Source organism: Amblyomma americanum, chromosome 1, assembly GCF_052857255.1.
Source record: "Amblyomma americanum isolate KBUSLIRL-KWMA chromosome 1, ASM5285725v1, whole genome shotgun sequence".
Classification (NCBI taxonomy): domain Eukaryota; kingdom Metazoa; phylum Arthropoda; class Arachnida; order Ixodida; family Ixodidae; genus Amblyomma; species Amblyomma americanum.
The window spans coordinates 376,066,618-376,085,625 of record NC_135497.1 but is presented as its reverse complement, the minus strand read 5'-3'; the positions used below and the strand labels follow the sequence as shown (position 1 = coordinate 376,085,625).

Here is a 19,008-nt window from a genome sequence, read left to right as displayed (position 1 = left end):
TCAGGTTTTGGAATTAGTGTATGGTTGCTAATGCGAAATTTGGCCCCGTCTACGTAAGCTGCCAGAGTATGAGAAGGATAGTTCTTGTGGAGAGCCTTGACTCTAGCTTTCCATTTTTCTCGATCACGCTCCGGAAGGGAATATCTGGGAAGTTGCGGGATATATAGATTATTAGAAACAGCAGTGGGAGGAGTTCGCTTGGCCATGGTATAGCCAAGGAGGTTAATTCCAAGTCGGCGCAGGAGTATTTTTTTGGGTATGCGAGAGCCTATAGTATTGACTTATGAGGTGCACTTCTACCAGCTGTCACAGGGAGTTTGCACCCCTAGTTGAAGGAGTTTCTCCATAGGTGTTGATTTAGGGAGAAAGAGAGCAATTATGTAGGCTGTGCAGATCAGTCTATTAATATTGCAGTGGGAACATGACGACGAGACTGAGCGAGTGAACGGGTGGACGAAGACGACAACGAAGTTCTGACTGTGTTCTGAGTGCCGCTCGTAGCTGTTCCTTCGCTGGTGTACATAGCTGTAAATATATTCTTTCCCGCAACATATTTGGTGGAGGTGCGCCTTTCCCCTACGTCTACCGACGACGGAGCTCCGCAGCGGCCGACAGCTGCCTTCGCTCATCATGACCAAGGTCGCCTGCAAGCAAGCATCACCATTGGCCATGCCATCACTCGTTCTTTCTGCTCCTCGTGACCCTGGGACATTTTCTGGCACCAACAACGCTGACGTGGACAACTGGATCCAGATGTATGAACGCGTGAGTACATACAACCGCTGGGATCCAACCCTTATACTCGCCAATGTCATTTTCTACCTAAAAGACACCGCCCGAGTCTGGTACGAGACTCATGAAGATGACTAGCTGGGACGTCTGCAAGCAGAAACTGCGTGACCTGTTTGGACGCCGCTTGGCCGAACACTCGCTGCTAAGAGGGACCTTGCATCCCGAGCTCAAACTTCTACGAAATCCTATGTTTCGTACATTCAGGACGTGTTGGCCCTCTGCAACAAAGTTAACAATGACATGCCCGAATCTGACAAAGTGGGTCACGTGTTGAAGGGGATCGCCGATGATGCCTTCAACCTGCTCGTCTATAAGAATTGCACTACAGTCGACGACATTATTAAGGAATGTCGCCGCTTCGAGGAAGCTAAAAGCAGGCGTATTAGCCAGCCGTACACACGCCTCCCCAACACGGCTGCCACTTCCTCATGTGAAGACCTGCTGCACCGGCAAACTCCTGCGCCTCCAGAAAATGTGACCCGCATCATTCGACGCGAACTCGAAGCCATGTCCCCTGCCTCCCTGCACCTACGTGATGACGATAACCACTTGCCCACCATCTCTATGGTACAAGCCGTCGTCCGTCAAGAGCTTGCAAATCTTGGCCTCCAACACGTCAGCCCCGTACGTCCTTCATCCCCACCCGACATCACTGCGATTGCTCCTGACCGACTTTCCTACTTCACTCCATGTCGACGTAACCCTAACGACTGGCGGACACCCGACGACAGGCCCATTTGTTTCCTCTGCCATCGTATTGGCCACATCTCCCGTCACTGTCGCAATTATTGGTCCCGTCGTAGCGCATACAATCCTCTCAGCTCTCACCACAACGACGAACAGCCCAGCCACTTCACGCCCCTTCCAGCCCGGCAGAGTGCTACAGTCAACGGCCAGTTTTCCCGCCCCAGCCGCTCCCCATCCCCCCTGCATCGGTAGTCTCGTTCGCACCTATGCCGTCGCTCCTCTCCTGGCCCCTACGTACGCTCGCAAGCGGAAAACTAGACACTACAGTGTCTGGAGGTGATGCTGCAGTACAGCGCCAGTCCCTAAACCCTCGCTTAGCCCTCCGCGCCCACCAAAATTTGCTCGCTATTCATGTCGATGGAGTCCCTGTGAGAGCCCTGATCAAAACGGGCGCGCACATGTCCGTCATGAGTTCAACCCTCCGACGCCGCCTCAGAAAAGTACTGACCCCGGCACCCACAGCCGCTCTCCGCGTTGCCGACGGCGGAACGCCTCCTGTGGTTGGACTATACACAGCCCGTGTGACCATTTCCGGCCGCCATACATCCGTTGTGTTCTCTGTTCTGGACCAGTGCCCTCATGACGTCATTCTTGGCCTCGACTTCCTGTCTGAGCATTCAGCCCTCATCAACTGCGCCATCAGTGTTGTCCAGCTTGACCTTCCCCTTTCTGCTGAGTCACCGTCCCCAGTTGTACCTTGCCTTTGTGCTGTCGACTTTGTCTAACGCCAAAAGCTGCCACTTACATTTCTTTCTCATCTGTTCCTCCTGTCCCTGATGGTCCCTACGTAGTCACTCCGGACCTTGACGTCGCCTTCTCGCGAAGTATTGCGCTTGCGCACAGTGTCTGTACAATGTCGGCCAATTGAGCGTAAGTTCCGGCTCTGAACTTTGGCTCGTCTATCCAACCGCTCCCGCAAGGCATCTCACTCGCCATGCTCCGGGTATCATATCAGTCGTGGACACCTGCTTACCTTCTACTCATCAAAGCCTGTTGCCTGCGGCCACATCAACCGAGGAACCAACGGACGACTACGCCGACATGATCTCTTCTGACCTACCGCCGATGCAAGCTCATGATCTTAGGTGCCTTTTATCATCTTTTCGCGACATCTTCGACTTTGATGCCCGTGTTTTGGCTCGTACCTCTGTAGTGACGCATCGCATAAACACTGGTCATGCCGCTACTATCCACAGATGTCCGTACTGCGTGTCCAATGCTGAACGCACCGTCATCAATCAAGAGGTGGACAAGATGCTCGCAAAAGACATCATCGAGCCCTCGTCAAGCCCTTAGGCTTCACCAGTTGTCCTGGTAAAAAAGGACGGCAGCTGGCGCTTCTGCACTGATTACCGGCACCTAAACCGCATCACAAAAAAGGACGTATATCCTCTCCCGAGGATCGATGATGCATTAGATTGCCTCCACGGCGCCAAATATTTCTCTTCAATTGATCTTCGATTGAGGTACTGGCAAATTGCCGTTGATGAAAAGGACCGCGAAAAGACCACCTTCGTGACGCCTGATGGCTTATACCAATTTAAAGTCATGCCATTCGGACTCTGTAACGCGCCGACTACCTTTGAACGAATGATAGACTCCCTTCTTCAAGGCTTTAAGTGGTCGACCTGCTTCTGCTACCTTGACGATGTTGTGGTTTTCTCGCCTACTTTTGCCACGCACCTCGAACGCCTCTCCAGTATTCTGAGTGTTCCGTAACGCCGGACTCCAGCTGAACTCATCGAAATGCAAATTTGGTCGCCGCCAACTCACTATTCTCGGACACCTGGTTGATGCTTCTGGTGCCCGCCCAATCCAGTCAAAATTCAAGCCGCCAAGGACTTTCCTCTTCCTAGGTCGTCGAAAGATGTGCGCAGCTTTGTCGGCTTGTGCTCGTATTTTCGATGTTTTATCAAAGATTTCGCCGGCATCGCTCGCCCCCTCACCGACCTTCTTAAGAACGACACCCCCTTTAACTGGGGCCCTGCTCAAGAGCACTCATTTTCCTCCCTCGTTCAATTGCTAACCTCTCCGACCATCTTAGCCCATTTTGACCCGTCGTCTCCCACAGATGTTCGCACCGACGCCTCCGGATATGGAATCGGTGCCGTGCTAGCCCAACGTCAACAGGGACAAGATCGCGTCATCGCTTATGCCAGCCGCCTACTTTCCGCCACAGAGCAAAATTACTCCATTACTGAGTGCGAGTGTCTCGACCTTGTCTGGGCTGTAGCTAAATTCCGCCCGTACCTGCTCGGCCGCTCATTCGCTGTTGTCACTGATCACCACGCTCTCTGTTGGCTGTCTTCACTAAAAGATCCCACCGGTCGCCTTGGTCGCTGGGCTTTGCCCCTCCAAGAATATTCATACTCTGTAGTGTACAAGTCCGGTCGTCACCACCAGGACGCTGAATGTTTATCCCGGTACCCTGTGGAGCCACCTGACCTAGAAGATGCTGAGACCCTGCCCTGCCTCTCAGCTGTCACTGCTCTCACCGATATCGCCAACGAACAGCGCCACGACTCATCTTTACGCCCTATCTTTGATGGCCTCCGCTCTGCAAACCGATCTCCGTCTCTGCAACTTTATGTGCTCCAGAATGGCATTTTATATCGCCGCAATCTACGCTCTGATGGTCCTCCATTGCTGCTCGTCATACCCCAACATCTACGCTCTTCTGTCCTTGAAGAATTGCACAATCTGCTGACAGCCAGCCACCTTGGCGTGTCCCGCACGTAAGCTCAAGTGCGGCGCCGCTTCTTTTGGCCTGGCCTGTATCGTTCCGTCAAGCGTTACGTTGCCGCTTGCGACCTGTGTCAACGTCGGAAAAGGCCCTCCACTTTGCCTGCCGGTCTCCTACAACCCATCGACGTACCTCCGGAACCTTTTCACCGTGTTGGCCTCGACCTTCTTGGCCCTTTTCCCACGTCCCTCTCCGGCAACAAGTGGATCGCTGTCGCAACTGATAGTACGACTCGGTACGCCATCACGCGTGCTTTGCCTACCAGCTGCGCTACCGATGTCGCCGATTTTCTTCTCCAAAACTTCATTCCTCACCATGGCGCCCCTCGTCAACTGCTCACTGACCGTGATTGTTATTTTCTGTCCCGAGTGATTAATGACATTCTTCGTTCGTGTGCCACGCAGCACCAGCTCGCGAAAGCTTACAATCCACAAACCAACGGGCTTACGGAACGGTTCAACTGCACGCTCACCGGCATGTTGGCAATGTACGTCTCGCCAGACCACCGAGATTGGGACGCTGCCTTGCCTTATGTGACTTTTGCATACAACTCTTCACGGCATGACACAACCGGCTATTCCCCTTTCTACTTTTTGTTTGGTCGGCACCCCATCTTGCCTTTGGACACACTCCTGCCGTCTTCTTCAGTCGCCACCACTGCTTACGCTCAGGACGCCATCGCCCAGGCCTCGTTGGAGCGCCAAATAGCCCGTAGTCGGCTCCGTGCCTCACAAGCTTCCCAGAAGTTCCGCCTACGACCGCCATCACCGGGCGGTCGAATATGAACCCGGATCACTCGTCCTCCTCTGGACGCCGTCACGCAGCGTCGGTCTCTCCGAGAAGCTCCTTTCTCACTACCGGGGCCCTTACCGTGTGGTGCGCCGTGTCACCGACGTGAACTATGAAATTGCACCCCTTGCGTGCTCGCCATCGTCCTCCGGCCCCTCCACTGACGTCGTCCATGTCTGCCGCCTAAAACCTTATCACGATGTTCATACGTCGCCACTCTAACGCTGAGACGGCGTCTCATCAGCCGGGGGTCCTGAAGCGGGAAGACGACGACGAGACTGAGCGAGTGAATGGGTGGACGAAGACGGAAGACGACAACGAAGTTCTGACTGTGTTCCGAGTGCCGCTCGTAGCTGTTCCTTCGCTGGTGTACATAGCTGTAAATATATTCATTCCCGCAACAACATTAAGTTGCTCAGTCTCCGTGACTGTCAGCGATATTTATGATGTAGAGAAGGGACACGATGACTTGTTTGCCCTGACATACAAAAAGCTGTGCACGATATAATAAATCACACATTGTTAGTTAAAGAACTATAGACACCTAATTTTAGTTGTATGTTTTCTTTTCTGTAATGATGCATACAGTCGAACCCGGATGTATCGAATTCGACGGAGATCGGAAAATAGTTCGATATAGCGAAAATTCGATATACAGATATAGGCCAAAAAAGCACTCGCGATCATAAAAACGCGTCCTCCAAGCACTCATCGTCATCTAAAGCTTCCGGACATTCATCTCTAGCCACTTCAAGGCCTGCCTTGCCAAAACAGTTGACTACTGTGGCCTGCTTCACGTCGCCCCAAGCGCCGGTAATCATCTGGATCGCGCCAAGCAGGTCAATCTTGAGATCGGTTCCCATGCGGAGGTTTATGAGGAGCCGTTGAATAAGTCGCTTCCGATAGCCTACCTTGAATGCCTTTACGATACCCTGGTCGAGGGGCTGCAGTCTCGCTGTGGTGTTCGGCGGGAGAAACTTCAATTCGATGTGCTGCAGCTTGCAAGTTGTTTGATGGGCCGAACAGTTGTCTACCAGAAGGCAAACTCGGCGGCCCGACTTGCCCAACTCAGCGTCCCAAGCCTGCAGCCATTCAACAAAAAGTTGACGTGTCATCCAGGCCTTCCTATTACAGCTGTAGCGGACGGGAAGCTGTTTACAGTTCTTGAAGCAGCGCGGTGACTTGCTCTTCCCGATCACGAATGGCCATAGCTTGCACGAGCCGTCCATGTTGGCTGCAAGCAGCACCGACACAAGCACTTTGCTCATTTTACCACCGTGGCATGTGGTTCCACGAAGAGCGAGTGTCTTATTCGGCAACATTTGCCAAAAGAGACCAGTTTCGTCTGCATTAAAGATTTCTGCAGGCGAAAACTTCTCAGTGATCTTCGGCCACTCCTCAGAAAGCCACTGCTGCATCTCCTGGCTGCTGACAGCCCCACTTTCGCCTGAAATGGCCTTTCCTACAATGCCGTGGCGGTTTTTAAACCGTTGCAGCCATCCAGTGCCACCGCAAAAGTTCTCTTCGCCAAGAGCCGTAGCAAACCATTTGGCCTTTTCGATTAAGGTCGGGCCATCCACGGGAATATTTTTCGCTCGGATTTCAAGAAACCACGTGTAGAGTGCCTTCTCCACTTTGTCAAAAGCAGCAGGGCGCACATGACACGCTCCCGAGCGACTTTCCTCACCTGCTTTAAGCTTGATGTCCTGCTTGTTCTTTAACAACGTACTTAAAGTACTCCGCGGAATGCCGAATGCGTCTGCCACGGAGGACTTCTTTTCTCCATTCTCGACACGCCGGATTACTTCAAGCTTTCTTGCAAAGTCCAGATTCTTCCTCTTTTTTATGTCCGCGGATGCCATAGCTCACCAGATGACTGCAATCACACACGCTACACACGGCACGTTGAAACAGAGGTACGCACAATAACACGCACGATGTGCAGATGGAGCAGTCCGAGCTAAGCCTGTTCGAGCGACAGTCAACGGGGCTGCGAAGGAACGACAAAGGGAAAAGAAAGAAGAGAGCGGGGAAAAAGATCGGCGGAATATGCCGTCGAAGGCGCTATGTTCGTTTTTTGAGCCCTCTCTGGCTCTCTCGTCTCCCCTGGCCCACGAGCGACCGTGCCGACCCTTCACTCTCTCTCTCTCTCTCTCTCTCCCTTTTCCCAGGAAGCGTGGCTTGGAAACGTCGCCACGTCTCCATGCCGCGCACTCTCTTCGATGAGCTCCAATGCCCTTGCCCAATGCCCTTGCCCAATGCCCTTGCCCAATGCACACGCCGGCGGTAGAGGAGGAGCGTGAGAGCTCGCGCCGGTGGGGCGCAAGAACGGGGGAAAGGCTCTGCGTCTCCGTCGCTAGGCGACGGCCGCGCATGCGCAGAGGAGGAGCCTGCTGACTGACTCTGCGGAAAAGTTTACCTCTGAGGACCGGACACGAATGTCTTTGGGAAAAGCGCACCTTCCAGGGGCGCGGCGCAGCGCGCCGTTCGATATATCGAATGTCCAACGAAAATGGAATTCGATATACTACGCAATTATCCTATACTTTTACATAGTATTTTCAAGGGGGTAATCTGTGTGTTCGATATAGCCAATAATTCGAAATATGCGGGTTCAATATATCCGGGTTCGACTGTGTAAGACATGAGTACACTGACCACCACAGGGTATTCCCCTACGAGTCTTAACAATTTATAAACGAATTTCTTCTCTCCTGCTCTTTTGGTTTCGGTTTCATCTCCCAAACGATGGTTGTGACTTGTAGGTGTGTTCAGGTGGTGTGAGGCATGAAAAAAACTGCAATATACCATAAATACTCGTGTAAGGGCCGCTCCTGTGTAAGGGCAGCGCCCTTAACTTTAGAGAATCGAAATTTTGAAAAAAAAAATATTTTCTTAGCCAAGCGTGAAAATTCGTGCACCAGTAAAAGCTAAATTTCACACGTCACTACTAGATAGCGCTAGCTGCAAGCCACCGCAGAGTGCATATCGCCGAATACGATGCCGATTTTGGCTCTAGTCACTAGGCCTAATGACGGAGGCCAACGCGACGGAGCGCTTGCTTCGGCTGTTTCTCGGTTAATGTTTCGCCATCTTTGCGTTCTTGTTCTGGGCCCATCGTACTGCTGGCGCAATGTAGTTACTGCAGTGGCGTGTTCGCTTTCCCGTTCAGACTTTGTCCCAATCCGTGCATTCATCGGCAACATGCTGAGGGCAGCACAGCCAGGCTGAGCTCGTGAAAGCGGTCTCCGCCCGTTGTTTTTGCACGTGTCGCGTGGCGAAATTTAGTCATTAGGAGCTTTAGAATGTGTGCAACGCAATTGACCTCTTCCTTCAGCATAATGGCAATAAGTTCGTGATTTTTTTCGTGAAATTTGATTTTCCGGACTGGCCGATTTTTCGGTCGTTTTCGCGGTCCCTAGAGGGTCCGAATAATCGGTCGTCAACTGTATTAGTCTGATAGGAAAGTTGGTGGCTCATGATGCACAGTCCAAATTATTGAAGTAAAAAAAATTTGCCAGCAGCTGGAGCAGCTGTGGTCACTTTGGCTTCGGCCAGATAACAAGCATGTGCTAGTGATTACGGTTAACCTATAATGCATGCTGTGAGTTAATTTCGAAAAAAATGATATACGAACAAAGTCATGCACAGTTTTCGGGAGAAATAAGTGCATGTGCAATCGGGCGGTCCGGTCGAAATTTGGGAGAGGTGGCAGGCATGCACTAATGTGAACGCATGGCACAAAAAAAAGTATACATGCATTCAACACTGTATGTTGAGATGCCTCGATGAGGTCAGCAGTCACAGGAAGAACACGCATACTTCACTACATGCTAGTTTGCAGTGAAGTGGAAGCTACAAGCGTGTGGCAACAGCACTTTTGCCACAGGTGTTGCCTCACGCTCATAAGTGGGCTATACAGAAAGTTTTGCCCTCTGACTTGTAACTTTTCTATTAAGTGATGGAAATGAAAGATGCCGCATTCAAATGTAGGTATAGAATGCTCTATTTTGTGGGAGCATTTCCCTTTCAGTACAGTCCCCACCTGCGGATGTGCGCTTGCAACCATGGTGCCCTAGCCTATGCGTGCTGCTATACGAGAACGAGATCAAGTGTTCACCACCCATGGTGCACTAAGTTGGTGAGTTCTTTATCAGACGTGAAGGTAGGTGGGCAAGGCAAAACGGCTGCCATCATTCTTTTGCAGCAGAATGCAGAGACCAGTGCATCAGTGGTGGAGACACACCTAAAAGAAATGTTCTGAAAAAGAGGACATTCTAAACTTTAATTTCACAGCAGTACTTATCATTTCCATGAGTTAATAAAGGTAAGAGCTCAGGAGGCAAAACTAACTGAATGCTCCTTGCAACTTCCGCTCCACTGCAAACAGGTAGCAGGATGGAATACAGTAGCCGACGGGTAATTCGGACTTGTAGGATATTTCGGACTACAAAAGTCCGAAAGTTCGATTTTTCGGACTAATTTCAGTCGCCTGCGGGCCAAAATCGGCCATATTATCGGCTTTCCGCGGCGCAAGAAGAGCCATCTTGAATTGAGGTGGATTTACTCTGCAGTTGGATTGGCCTGACATACTTTCGGCACCTCATTTTTGCCAGTAGAGGTCCCTGCGATTTCTGAAACTTCGAGGTGGCAGTCGGATTGTCAACGCCGTCAACTTGCTTTTGTCGCTGACGTTGTTGCGGGCAGTTATCACTTGTCTCATACGTTGAAAATTGGTTGTTGGGGAAAGGAAATTGCGCAGTAGCTATCTCACATCTCCGCAGACACCTGAACCACGCATTAAGGGAAGGGATAAAGGAGGGAATGAGAGAAGAAAGAGGTGCCACAGTGGAGGGCTCCGGAATAATTTCGACCCCCTGGGGATTTTTAACGTGCACTGACATCGCACAGCACAAAGGCGCCTTTGCGTTCACCTCCATCGAAACACAGCCGCCGCTGTCGGGTTTGAACCCGGGTACTCCGGATCAGTAGCCAAGCGCCCTAACCACTGAGCCACCGCGGCGGGTCTCATATGTTCGCCATTCGCCGTTTCTCATCCCTTGGGTTTCTCTGACCGCGTCGACCGAGTGGCGCTCAGTCTTCACGAAGTTACATCTGTTCGCCATTTTGTGACTGCGTCCGGCGGTTCCACCGCTTTGAACGAAAAGTGCCTTGTCTTTGCGTGTGTTTGACGAGCACTGTGGTGCGCACTCGTGTTGTGAACAACATGGCCCCGCCGGTGCCGCCGGGTCCTTCAAAGAAGCGTGGGAAGTATTCAACTAAATGCTGTGACCTTGCTGTCTAGCGTGTACAGTGAAAGCAAAACTTTGGCGCAAATCGTCACCAGCAAGAGAAATTTTCCGCAAGGTAAAATCAGCGACATTTTTAAGCAGACTTCATCTCAATAAAGTGATTTTTTTGTATTTCGCGGATTTTTCGGACTGTTCGATTAATCGGACCATTCTTTGGGTCTCTTCGAGTCCAAAAAATAGGTCGGCGACTATAAAACACTTAAATCCAAAAGCTGTATACAGTAAAAGCTCGTTAATTCGAACTTCACGGGACCGGGAAAAAAGTTTTAATTATCGAATGGCCTCGAAAAGCTGACAAGAACCATTTGCATTACGGTATATGTACCGGTATATGTACCGTATTTACTGGCGTAACGAACCCACTGCATAATGGACCCACCCACCCCCGATGTCTGCCTAAGAATTTGAAAAAAAAGAAAAGCATCAGGCCTTAACACATCACAGTCCACAACGCACTTCTTGGCAGTGTGCCAAGATGCTGCGCAGCGATACCATCAGGGTGTGTTTGCCTTCTGACATTAGCTCCAGCAAGGGGGGGAAGCGAACTTGGCAGAGTGCCAGCGCTTGTCTGGTTGTGTTCCTTATCCCGCCATGGGCGACTGGGGCGGATGCTGTCTACTGCCACTCAATCATTGGAACGCCCGATAGCAGCAAACGCCTTTTGCAGCGAACAATGCTAAAAGCCGGTGTCATGATTGCCGCTGACCGCGTGCTTCTGTTGGCGACTGATGGGTGGAAGGATGGACAACACTCGCTAAGAAAAAAAAGTTTTTTGCACGTACTTTGCAGTGCCCGTCGGACGTCCTAGCCTTTCATGGGCATTGGCTGAGACCGCGCCGACAGTACTTATCCGTAATTCCGAGTTAACGAGTATTTAGTTGCGAGTTTCAGAGGCTGTGCGGAAAAGAGGGTAGGCAGCTGCCATTGCGACCGCCAACCCCTACCCTCCGGCGCCGCCAGCCGCCGCGACGGTGATGGCGCCATTTACGCTTTACCCACTCTTCCACCGTTTTATCTGGTTCCATCTTCTGTCCCCGCTTAGGACGTGCGCAGCCTCCAACTATGCGGAGGTGGTTTTTTTTTTTTTTGGCCATGTGCTGCGTGCCAAGTCGTGCAGACGAGGCGGCGCGTAGTTCGAATAATCGTTAGCGGAACTGACTCGCATTCGAATTAACGGGCTTTTTTATACTCAGACCTCTATGGAGCTTGGCCAAACCAAGTAGTGTAGTTCGAATTATCCGAAAATTCGAATTATCGAGGTTCGAATTAACGAGCTTTCACTGTACCAATTTTTCTTAGCAATTCCCTGCACGTGAGCTCACCTCCCAACGCCGGAAACGAACACAGGGATGAAAACTGACATCGTCGAAGAGGCGTGGGTTCACAAACGTCAGGCTGAGGTCAGGCATTCCACTCAACTTGATGCAGCAGTCCACCTGAACAAACAGTACGGTAATTTTGGGAGAGGGATTTTTGATACAAGAAGGATTCACTACATCAACAACAACAATTCAGATATAATAACATAGTACGTAGTAATCATGGAATTATTTCACATTGTTAACCCAGCCTACTTATACTTTGCAGGAACAGGGAAAAACTGCAAGTCACGAATAAACAAATAAAATGCATGCAATACAGAAGGACACACAATCAAACAAAACAGCATAGTAATTGACGGCAGCAGCTGCAAATTTGTTGCACAATAGAGATTAGTATCAAAGACATGACTACAGTGCACTGTGGTGTTGAGCCAAGTTTCACAGAAAAATTGCGAAATCAAAGAAAATGCAGTGCTAGTGTAAGTGGACTGTGTCAACTTGTCAGTTCAACCAGTATAGAAATACTAGTAATATGAACTGTGTAATTTTTTTCAGAGGTGGCTTCAGATGTCCTTGTGGCATCTTTTATATTAGGCTTTTCCGCTTTGTTTGTTTGTTATACAGATGAACCGATTTACATGAGAGACATATTGAAGAGTTTTGGTGCGAAAGCACTACTCCAGATGTACCAACCTCGAGCAAGAATCTTGTCATCCGGTCTTATACTCTGAGCTAACCAGAGCTAACCCGAGTTACTCGGGTAAGCTCAGAGGACTGCGAGTGTCGCGCAAGCTGCAGCCAATGGGAGGAAGCTCTGGTAAGTTTTATGAGCGTCGTGCCAGCTGTAGCCAATGGCGTTGCGCCACCTAGGTCAAGTAACCTTGTAGCATCATTACAACCTGCCCTGGCAAGTGGCAGTTAATTTAATGATTAATTGCGAGAGGTTGCTCACGAAGAGCAACATGGGTTGCACAATCCCTACTGGTGGCTGTGATAGAAACTGCCATCTGCCAGTGCAGTGGTGCATCGCTTAACTGCTGCACCATGGCACTGGTATTGGTATGAGAACTCACCCCAATTTATGAATGTTATGCGCAGGATGACCAATTCTGCATATATGAGCACTAACCCACTAAAGCTATCACCCCCTTAAGGTGGAGCTTAAGTGTCCCCTCCAATTTATGAATGAACGCTGAAATGAAAATTGGTTTTCAGGAAAGGAAATGATGCAGTAACTGTCTCCTATATATCCTGGACACCTGAAAGGGAATGGATAAAGGAGGGAGTGAAAGAAGAAAGGAAGAGAGGGTTGCGTGGAGGGCTCCGGCATAATTTAGACCACCTGGGGATCTTTACGTGCACTGACCTCCCACATCACATGGGCGCCTTTTGCCTTTCGCCTCCATCGAAACGCGGCCTACGCCATCGGGTTCGAACCTGGGTACTCCGGGTCAGTAGACGAGCGCCATAACCATTGAGCCACCGCAGCGGGTGAACACTGCTTTCGCACATCTACTCGGTTTAACTACAGAAATTCCTCGTTATAACAAAATCGCTTTATTCGAAATTTCTTTCGGTCCCGAGCCAAACGCATGCATTTTAAGCAACATTACTCGAAGCGCACAAAGGGCTTGACTCGCTTAGAGCGAAGTGGCGAGCGGAGGCATCGCCGCCGCCGAGCGGGCGACCCTTTACGCATGCAGCGTCAAATTAATACCGCCGACAAATCAGTCTCATGCAGGCACAGAACAGGCCACAAAAGTACCAAACCTAAGACCGATGACCTGCCTAGTAACGAGTACCAAGAGAGTGCCGCGCACCCCCAGCTCTTTATAGCAGAGTGAACGGAAGGTGTCAAATTCCGTGGTGCAGCGTATCCGAATCAGTCGCAGTCGCATCGCTGGTTTCCCCTGTGATAGAATCTACACCAAAACAAAGTTTTCCTGATGCTTTGCGATGCCAGAAAACCGCAGTCTCTTGGATGCTGAAAAGTGGCAAAAAGACCGCGGGCAGACTTCCGCAGTAGCATTCCATGGGGTGCGCTTGATGAGCAAAATTTTGCAGCTCTAAAGGGCACTTCTGGCGCTGAAACTTGCCAAGAAGAAACAAAAGAGGCGTCCCTCCGATTATGAGCCCATTCACACTTGCGAGTTGAGAGCGAGCCGAGCTTTCTGCAACGACGCTGACCGTGGACGCGCTGGGCAACAAACTGAGCTGCTCCCTGGCTGCCGTAGTCGTCGCTAAGCCTAATTGTTTCACATCGGCCAAAGCAGACAAAACTCTCGACAGCGCGTGAACAACTTCATTCCCGAGAGTTTGCAACAAACTGAGCTGCTCCCTGGCTGCCGTAGTCGTCGCTAAGCCTAATTGTTTCACATCGGCCAAAGCAGACAAAACTCTCGACAGCGCGTGAACAACTTCATTCCCGAGAGTTTTCGCTTCAAACGAGAAGGCAACCTGCAGGTCGCGCTTGCAAGTAAGAACAACAGTGTTGTCGAGCTGCTGCCTTGACGCAAGCGACTGCTGGTCGCATGCCCTTTGCCATGTTCGACGCGAGGAGCTATGTTAACAGATCAGGAAGATGACTTTGGGAAGCCAGTACAGAAATTTCCTTACCACTCGCCATAATCGGCTTGCATCGCAATAAAACACCGCCCCTAGCTTCGTGGCACTTTTGACGGTGCAAATCGACCGATAACTTGCCGAAAACACGAAAAATCCAAGCATGGCCAGCAGCGAGTCAGGCTGTCTACATGGCGGGTCAACGTAACAGTGGTGTTTTCGAATAAAATTTTAGTTTAGGCTAGTTGGTTCGTACTTGAAACATTAGAGAGCAGCGCAAAAGAACGGCACAGAAGACAGCAAAAACATAGAAACACAGGACGGGCGGGGATAGCGCCCGTCAGTGTTTCTATGTTTCTGCTTTTTTCTGTGCTGTTCTTTTGCGCTGCTCTCTAATGTTTCATTGTGTTTCTGTGGCGATTGTCTCAAGCCGATCATGCTCGATTCGCGCCATCCGGCTAGACAAACGGTCTAAATGCGTGGTAGGGTCAATGAATGTTGTTCCTAGACATTTGTCAAAGGCGCGAACACGACGTTGCGCGAACACCGACACTCGAACCGTAGAATTAGCACAGTGTCGTCGATAATGGTGCGCTGAAAAACTCTCGTTTTGCAAACTTCACAGCTACACACCTCAGGAAAAAATTACCCAGTAATCATGCAAGCCCCTACTGCAAAACCGTTCAGTTTTCATGATCGCGCTGCGTAGCAACAGTGAGCAGCTAACGGTTTTTTGAGCACAACAAACACAACCTCAGACTCGAGCCACGGCATTTAATTGCGGTGCTTTCCAGCGCGATACTCTCGTTGTCTTCCCCCCAAAAAACGGCCACTGCCTACGCGATTCGAAATACCCCGAAGGTTGAACGCATATGGGCATCGACCGCGGCCTCGTGCAATGCTTGGTCAGATTAGAGGAGGGGTTGCACGCGGCCAGTAAGAACTTGAAACAGCCAAAGATCACCGCCTCTTTTGCGCCTGAATAAAGTTTTGCCTCACTGAATACACTGTATTTTGACTTCCAAGCAGTTGTGGTGCAATAAAAGCTCGACTGCTTTAGACCTTCTTGGCTGGCTGCTTATATCGAATTACCACTTATAATGAATTTTTTTGCCTTCCCGCTGACTTCGTTTTAACGAGGGATTACTGTATGTTAAACCCCTACCACTTTTTTGTGTGTTACATAAGAGGGCTCTTATAAGCAGGGTTCCGTACTTTCATCATTTCCTATGCTCCTTGGTTTGGGTGACTGTTGGCTTCTGTCATGTATGTAAAACTACAGAGGTGCAGCTACTATAGCTATCAACTCTTCCCCCCAGGCGGAATGCAGAGCTAGGGAGGTATGAGCATACATGGCCTTCATATCAAGATGCACACACGGGTGGAACACATGCACTGCTGTTTCAAATGAAACAATGCATAACTTACATATCCCTGAATCTCGGCGGAGATGACCGACCCGCTCTTGTCGATGATGGCATCCACCTCTTCGACCACATCAAAGTAGGCCTCATTGTTGGCATACTTGACACCAGTCCGACGCCACGGGACATTGGACAGCTGACCGGTGGGCAGGGTGCTGCTCAGGCTGAACAGGGAAATATTTGTGGTGAATTTTCAGCACAGACACCTTTACATTAATTGAGCAAACACTAGAAAATCTGAGTAAAAGTGTACTAAGATGAGCAAGTATTAACGAAAAAATTCCTCCTGATAATATTTTTTGTCTCAAATACAGCTCGAACTGCACTACATTTGGCATGTGTTAAATGAGGTTTGTCTTAGAACCAATAAAGCTGATTTAGTATGCTCTAGCTACGCTACAAATTAACTATCATTCAACAACAAAGAATGCAGTACGAAGAGATTCAAATGAAACTGAGGATGTACAATACTTGCTTTTATCAAACTTGTATATTATTTTTTACTCATCTTCACTCTTTTTAACCCATCCCCACCCCCCTTTTTTGGTGATGCCAAAGTCAAAAATTTTTAATGTCCCAAACATCACAGTTACAGGTTCAACAATCACCTTCGAAAAAAAAAAGGACAACATTGCACGTTCTGTGTACTGTGCCCCTAGCATTAAAATGTGCAAATGAAGTGCTTCCTTACGCATCCGCATTGTTTTCCAAGATGGGACTGAAAGGTAAACGCATGTATGCCACTGTTACTCCTTTCTTTTCTGGCAGCCTAGTTTGTACACACATCTGAAGCAAAACGACTGATTCAGAAGAAACAACCGGCTATTTTCCCATGTTACACCCTTCTGCACAGTCACTCACAAAGTGCAGGTTAGTAAAAAAAAAAAAAAAAACGGAAAAGGTTAGAAATATATCAAAAGTTTCAGACAGCTACAGCTGCAACATGGTTTCAGTACAACCGAATATGATGCTTGGCTGGCACTAAGACCTTGAACTTTTTAAGCGGCATCTATTTCTAGAAAATGAAACAGTCACTGAGGACAAACTGAAGGTGCCTATTTCAATAGGTTAGCCCATCCTAACGACAAGGACACTACCTGCACTGAAAACAAGAGCTTATATAAGAACGAAAAAGCTATAAAATGAAATACGGGCAAATTTTTTTGCAAGTAAACTCTGAGCATTGACGATTTTTGGGCATGGACACCAGAGACCAGATACCTCGCCATTCACTTCAAAATAGCGATCGCAGAGTCCTCCCTGATGTAGACATCATAAGTTTGAATAGAGTGGGAGAAAAATCCTTAAAGGCAATTTAAAAAAAAAAATTAGAATTTAAAGAGAAAGAGCCACAGAATTTATAATCACTAGGGGTGAGCAAATATTTATAGTTTCAAATACGAATGCAATATGTTTGTTATTCAGTTCATATTTGATTCGAGAAATTGATCTCTGAGACTTTCAGACTATTCTAAAATCTCCGAATATTCAGCAGCAATGGAAAATCTCTGTGACCTTATTAAATTCCAAACATGGCAAAACCACAGTATCTAAGCAAAGTATTCAAAGATTGCGTTTAAAATGCCAAGTAAGGCATCATCATGGCTTTTTCCTCTGTCAGTTATCACACGGAGCGATCACATTTGGACGCGAATAGGCTTGGACCTCGTGTGAAATTTGACACGTGGTCTTTTTCACATAGCACACGAAATGAGAACAAGATGGCCAGCCACCCACCTCAAAGAATCCCAATGTGAAAGAGCGCGGCAATTTGTTTGATCCTGCCATAATGTGCTGCATACTTAGTGCCCATAGCCATGACACTCCTGTCGCCATCAGAACTCTTCGAGTGAGCTTCACAGTCTTGTTTTCATCAACGAATACAAGAGAAAGCCCACTTTGCGAAATTTAGCATGGGGCTTCTGAAGGAAGGCCAGTTCGAAGTGTCACTGGCAGGGCAAGCAATCGTGTAAAAATCCTGCCTATTGCATGATGCATTGCAGACCATGCACTACTTCCTGACGTGTGCGACAGCAAGTGTGACGACGACTGGAGGACCCTAAGCTTTCTAAGGTCTTTAAGCTTAACGGCCAGCCAGCGGCTATAGCAGCATTCGGCTGGGAATCCCCCAGCCATCCAAACCCTGCTGTGTGACGCTTTCGGAAGTTGACTGGCGCGTCGCTTATCATTTCTTTGTTTCTAGAAGCAGTCTCGCCTCTCCAATGCCAGTGTGCATTCCCCTCGCTTACGTCCTCGTTATTCTTACATCATGCCAAAACTGCATGCTCACCACAGAATTTTCGCAATGGAGCCTCCTTATGAGGCTTCATCACATTTTTGGCGTTTTTTTTTATTTTTCAGGGCCTGGGAGCATTTTATAACTTGACCTTCAATTAATTGCAGCCATTCTTCCAGTCCCTTCAAGTCTGAATCAATAAAGTTTTACTGCCCATAACATTATTTTTAGTTGCCAGAGATATGTTTTTCATAGACCTCATTTTGTTAGGCATTTTACATGACCGCATTACAGGTTGCACACACTCACTGTATCCAGTCAAGCAGTACACATTTCTGTGCATGTCGTGTTTATTTAGTATGTTGCTGAGTCCATCCTGCTTCGTTTACTTCAGTTGCAAAGACCATATACTATTTTGAAACAAATAAGGTCACCAACATTTGAATACTTATCTTTTTCTAGGTTTTTTTTCATACTGAACAGATATGCAATATTCAATTTGCATTCAAAAATTTCAATATTTGCACTCCCTTAATTTTTCCCAAAAACACAAATTGGATGGTGTTGTCCTACCTTTAAAGCTGTGGTTGTATTAGGAAACCCTAAACGTTCTGAACAAAGAGATCTGCAAATGCCTCAGTTTCAAATCAAATACATCAATCAATCAATCAATCAATCAACCAATCAACCAATCAACCAACTATGCCGATTTGAATTTCAGTTATTCTCAAAGACTCAAATAGTGCCTCCAAACCTCACAAGGCCATGCCATGCTGACGCCAACCTGTACCGAATGGTGTAGTCCGTTTTCTTTCCTTCCTCCCTGTGCAAACTTGTCACGTACGATTACTGCTGTCATGAGCCCCTATCATAGTCTGCCTGCCCGGCACACTGCGTGTCTTGAAAACTAAACATTTTGACAGATTTGCCTGTCCGGTTGGGTTTGAAGACTTACAAAAAACTGTACATCTACAACCAAAAATTTTAACTTTAACCCAACGTTTCGAAGCCGACTCGGCTCCTTCATCAGGGGTGACTGAGGGCAGTAGCTAGCGTCTTTTAAGTATGGAGGGGAGGAGGG

At 48.8% G+C, this 19,008-nt stretch overlaps 1 protein-coding gene across 2 annotated transcripts in view; it reads right to left on the bottom strand.

Moving 5' to 3' along the window:
* The window catches only part of LOC144115674 (AP-3 complex subunit mu-2-like), a 77,280-nt gene that overhangs the window by 32,722 nt on the left and 25,550 nt on the right, over nt 1-19,008 (bottom strand). For both annotated transcript variants that reach the window (XM_077650134.1, XM_077650135.1), the window contains exons 5-6: nt 15,696-15,855; nt 11,706-11,819 (exon numbers count right to left, since the gene is read on the bottom strand). In XM_077650134.1, the coding sequence (XP_077506260.1) occupies nt 11,706-11,819; nt 15,696-15,855 (274 nt within the window). The remainder of the gene's footprint in view (nt 1-11,705; nt 11,820-15,695; nt 15,856-19,008) is intronic.